General features: G+C 32.5%; 1 protein-coding gene across 1 annotated transcript in view; it reads right to left on the reverse strand.

Annotated features, from left to right (window-relative positions):
* The window catches only part of LOC106471382 (lysosomal-trafficking regulator-like), a 69,491-nt gene that overhangs the window by 7,576 nt on the left and 56,541 nt on the right, over positions 1-5,374 (reverse strand). Inside the window, exons 24-25 of the mRNA XM_022399983.1 lie at positions 4,568-4,718; positions 1,530-1,601 (exon numbers count right to left, since the gene is read on the reverse strand). Coding sequence (XP_022255691.1) covers positions 1,530-1,601; positions 4,568-4,718 — 223 coding nt within the window. The remainder of the gene's footprint in view (positions 1-1,529; positions 1,602-4,567; positions 4,719-5,374) is intronic.

Raw genomic sequence — 5,374 nt, forward strand, 5'->3', positions numbered from 1 at the left:
AGATTGAATGGTAATTTATAATCAGTCACAAGAACGTCGAATCTGAATCACTTGAAAAAAACACGGGGGTGCTTAACTTTTTCCAGGTGTATATAAGATTATTTTGAATAAATTTACTGTAACTTGAAAACTAGAGGTGATCAGTAATTTTCATCATGATTTGTACAATCAACATCATCAAATTACTCGGAAACAGTTGCATTTTTTTCTAGTAGCAGAGAAAATATTTTGTTGATGTTGCCCGGTGTGATCTTTGTGGGCATATTAACTCATTCTGCAGGCTTTACCAGATTAATTAAAGTGGCCTACGAGATGATTTTAAAACTCGCAAGGAATAAAATATACAATCTAACATTTAATGCTTTTATTTAAAATGGAATTTAGTAACATTTAGATAAATGACAGAACAAAATATTTACACCATGATAGCACTATGATAACCAAGATAAATAAATATCTACCTTATGGTTTTATTGTGATCAAACCAGGGAATAAACTCAAGACAATATGGTTGTATTGTAATTAAAGCACAATATAAAATATCCACAGTATAGTTGCTTTGTGATTAAACCAGAAAAAAAACATTAAAGTACACTTTTACTATCATTTCATCATGACAAAAGATCTCGACAGTTTTAAGTTGGTCATTGTGTAATGCTGATGCCAAAAACTACTGTATTCAGCTGGTCATTATGTGTATTTTATGTAACACTGGACTGATGAGGACTTATACTGCCCAAAACTACAGTATTCAGCTGGTCATTATGTGTATTTTATGTAACACTGGGCTGATGAGGACTTATACTGCCCAAAACTACAGTATTCAGCTGGTCATTATGTGTATTTTATGTAACACTGGGCTGATGAGGACTTATACTGCCCAAAACTACAGTATTCAGCTGGTTATTATGTGTATTTTATGTAACACTGGACTGATGAGGACTTATACTGCCCAAACTACAGTATTCAGCTGGTCATCATGTGTGTTTTATGTAACACACTGGACTGATGAGGACTTATACTGTCCAAAACTACAGTTTTCAGCTGGTCCTTATGTGGGTTTTGTTAGGTAATACAAGTTTATATGTTTCCAGAGAGGTATTCTAACCAACATTACACTGAAGTTATTTAGTTAGTTTCCATAAAAGGATTTTCAGTCTTAGAATCATATCATTACAATAGACAGTTTTGCAGCCAAGATGAATGTAAGAGATTTAGTTGTTCTTTAATAAATTTAATAAGAAATTTTTTAGGTCAACAAGAAATATAGTCTTGTTTGTGTGTGTCTGGCTATATATATAATAATATTATTGATAACACAATAAAACAGAGAAACAGACATATCACTAACTTTATGGTAACATTTACAGGTATAAAAACTTTAATCACTTATAAATAAGTTCCTTACATTACATAAAGAGACAAAGTAAGAAAATAATTTCATGCAAGTTTTATGCATGCCTATTTTACAATACAAAGCTAACATTCATTGAATATGTGGCTGGAAATATGAAAACAAATCTCCTTACCAAACTACAGGACAGGTAAATCGTTCAGCCTTGATCAGTCTGACGGGACTCAAATCCCATGAACTCCACAACCTAGAAATAATTATCATTATCTAATTAAATTTTACAAACATCACCAACACATGTGTACACAAAAACTAAAAGTACTTGCCAAATCCATGATGAGAAATAAAAACTTAACAGTTGGAATGATTATTACTTTTAACTCACTCATGTAGAAAGATCCTCACTTTATCACTAATTTACAATGTTTCTTCTTCCATCCAAAAATGTGGTATTTAACAAGTGTTCTGAAAGTCTGAAGCAGGAAATTCACAAAAACCTTAATTAACGGAAAATGAAGGGAAAAAAATTATAACTGTATCAATCTATCTATTTGTACATGTAGATGTTAGAGACACTTCAGGAAAAATCATAACTGTATCCATCTGTAGCTATTTGTACATGTAGATGTTAGAGACACTTCAGGAAAAATCATAACTGTATCAATCTGTAGCTATTTATAAATGTACTTGTTAGAGACACCTCAGGAAAAAGTTCATGTAATACAAGTAAAGATTGGGACAGAAGTATAATGGTGATAGAAACTGGAGAGTGTGAGAATACTTTAAAAATTTGGTGAGTAATTCATATTTCCACTTACATCACTACAAGGTGATAAGTCTAGCAGTAAAATCCACTTATCCCTCCCACACATATAGAGATCATTTGTTTTACAAGCCTTTTATATGGCACCTTGTCAAATACAGTGTGAAAATCCAGACAAACCAGATCTACACCTTTACCCTTATCTACGTAAGCAGTAACCTTTTCAAAAAATATCAAGAGATTTGAAAGTGAAACCATGTTCACTATCCAACAACATTAATCTTCATTAAATGTCTTTGTAAAGCATCTTTTATCAGACTTTCCAAAACGTTTCCCACAACCGATGCAAGACTAGTAGGCCAATCATTACCGGGACAATTTTTTATATATATAAATGACAAACCATTCCTTCGTTTTGAGAACTAACTATGTAAATAAACATGGACTATGTCAATAATCACACAAACCACAAAGTTATGTTTCTTATAAAGCTGTGAGTGATATCTTACTCTAATAAGAATCAAGTTGAAATCTCACTTCATACCACAAACAGATTCAGATCTGAAATCTTTTAAACATTGTTGTGAAGGTTCAAAGGATAGAGGAATAATGAGGCCAAAAAAATAAAACAACAGATCCAGATATTTAACAAGCCCTGAATGGATCCAGATATTTAAAAAAGCTTTTAAAGGGAACAAAAAAAAAGAATATAAAGGAGTTGAGATATAGAAACAATGAGAATGAAAAAATAAGATTCACTGTTTAGTCCTGTTATATTATGCTTGTAATTAAGAGAGGTGGGTTGATTGACTTCTATGTTGGTTAGAGAAGAATGGTGAAAAATACTGCCAATTCTCTACTGATATTAATTATGCTTGTAATTAAGAGAGGTGGGTTGATTCACTTCTATGTTGGTTAGATAAGAATGGTGCCAATCCTCTATTGATATTAGACGACTTTTCACTGTTTAGTCCTGTTATATTATGCTTGTAATTAAGAGAGGTGGGTTGATTCACTCCTATGTTGGTTAGATAAGAATGGTGAAAAATACTGCCAATCCTCTATTGATATTAGACTACATTTCACTGTTTTATTTAGTTTTATCACTGGACTGAAGATTGAACATTGACAGGTAGAGTTTAGACTTGAAAAGAATGACAAAAGGTAATTTGTTTCTTTCATGTTTTACTGTTGCAATGCTGTAGACTTGTGAAAGGTTAATGGCAGCAAGTTACTGTACAATAAATTGTATTAGTCCCACAAAGAATTATAACATTTTTGAAAACTTGAGACATAACTTTAGCATCTTGTTTTGTTGGGGTTACTACTGTGCAATTAAATGTAGAATATATTAATTATTAATTCCATTGTTTAAAATTCCAGCTGAAAAATGAAATTAATGATTTCCACATCCAAACCTTTTATTTAACGAGTAGCTAAAGTACCCGGCTTTGCTCGGGTTATGAGGTTGATATATTCTAGATGACTATGTCAGTATGTGTATTCTGAACCTATTTTAGCATCCCGCAAGTAGACACAGTTTTCAACTCGGAGATTCTTTTGGTTTATGAAAATGAATTGCTGCCTATCTGTTTCTATTTTGGCATACATTATGATTTTAGTGACGGGGTGCAAGGGGGCTGTGAAACCTTGTAAGTGTAGTGAATGTTGGTATCATTTAAAGAAATTAATAAATATGCCTAAAGTAAAGACAGAGTGCGAGATAACTGCATAAAATCTATCATGCAAGTAAAAATATCAATCCAATTTTAAACTTAAATCATTTCTGAATTTAATTAACAGACTAAATCAAGAAATCAACAAATATTTTTTGAATTTTGTAGTTTATACATTTCATTTTATACTTTCAATAGATAGACTAACAACAATATTATGTTATACTTTTGTTGCTAAGAAACATGACATAAAAGCCATTGTTGGAATGCATTGTTACCAAAATGCACTGGCTTTTCTATATATTAGAAGTTCTTATATAAGGAACCAAATTTTTTTCTATGTGGTTTTTCGCTAGTTTGCCTCATTAAAAAGATGCACAAGCATGCATGCACATGGATAAGATAGGTAATAATACAAGGAGGAAAACCCTCAGGGTACACTTAGTATGGGTGCAAAAATTCTGGTTTCCAAGTTCTTTCCTCTTGGAGATGTGGCAGTCACATTTCTTTTCTATGTGGTTTTTCACTAGCTTGCCTCATAAAAAGATGCACATGCATGAAGATAAGTAATAATACCCAGGTGCACACCCTCAGGGCCCACTTAGTATGGATGCAAAATTTCAGGTTTCTAGGCTCTTTACTACACACACACACACACTCTTATTATTATTATCATCATCATAGATCAACTAGATTAAAATGCTCAATAAAGTTTTGTTAACATACAATTTATTACTAACACTTTGGATCAAGATTAAGCTGTAAACAACTAACCTAATACTTCCATTGAAATGACCAGTGGCTATTACATTGATGGACACTCCTTCGGGAGCTGAGGAGTAGCAGAGAGCAGTAACATGAGAAGTATAGACTTCACCTACGGTTTTACCATTTATTGTATAAACCTTCAGAAGACTTGTTGTATCTAGGGAGAAGAATTAGATTTGTCACATTAATACTTTATGACATATTAAAGTAATTATATGGTGTTGGTAAATATGCCTATACTGAGACGAGGAAGAATTAATCCTCAGTTTTCATTAAACATACAAATAAATGAAGAAGTTTGCTGCATGAATCATTTTGTTAGAAATTGGCTATTCAGCTATTTAACAATAAGATAAATTCTAGCCAAATAAACATATAATCTCAAGTACATAAGTTTTAATATAAAACATTATATCATTAGTGCCACACAGTACACACAAGCCAATGCGTCATTAGTGCCACACAGTACACACAAGCCAATGCGTCATTAGTGCCACACAGTACACACAAGGAATTGAATCATTAATGCCACACAGTACACACAAGGAATTGAATCATTAGTGCCACACAGTACACACAAGGAATTGAATCATTAGTGCCACACAGTACACACAAGGAATTGAATCATTAATGCCACACAGTACACACAAGGAATTGAATCATTAATGCCACACAGTACACACAAGGAATTGAATCATTAGTGCCACACAGTACACACAAGGAATTGAATCATTAGTGCCACACAGTACACACTAAGGAATTGAATCATTAATGCCACACAGTACACACTAAGGTAATTGAATCATTAGTGCC

Source organism: Limulus polyphemus, unplaced genomic scaffold (genome assembly GCF_000517525.1).
Source record: "Limulus polyphemus unplaced genomic scaffold, Limulus_polyphemus-2.1.2 Scaffold4587, whole genome shotgun sequence".
NCBI lineage: Eukaryota > Metazoa > Arthropoda > Merostomata > Xiphosura > Limulidae > Limulus > Limulus polyphemus.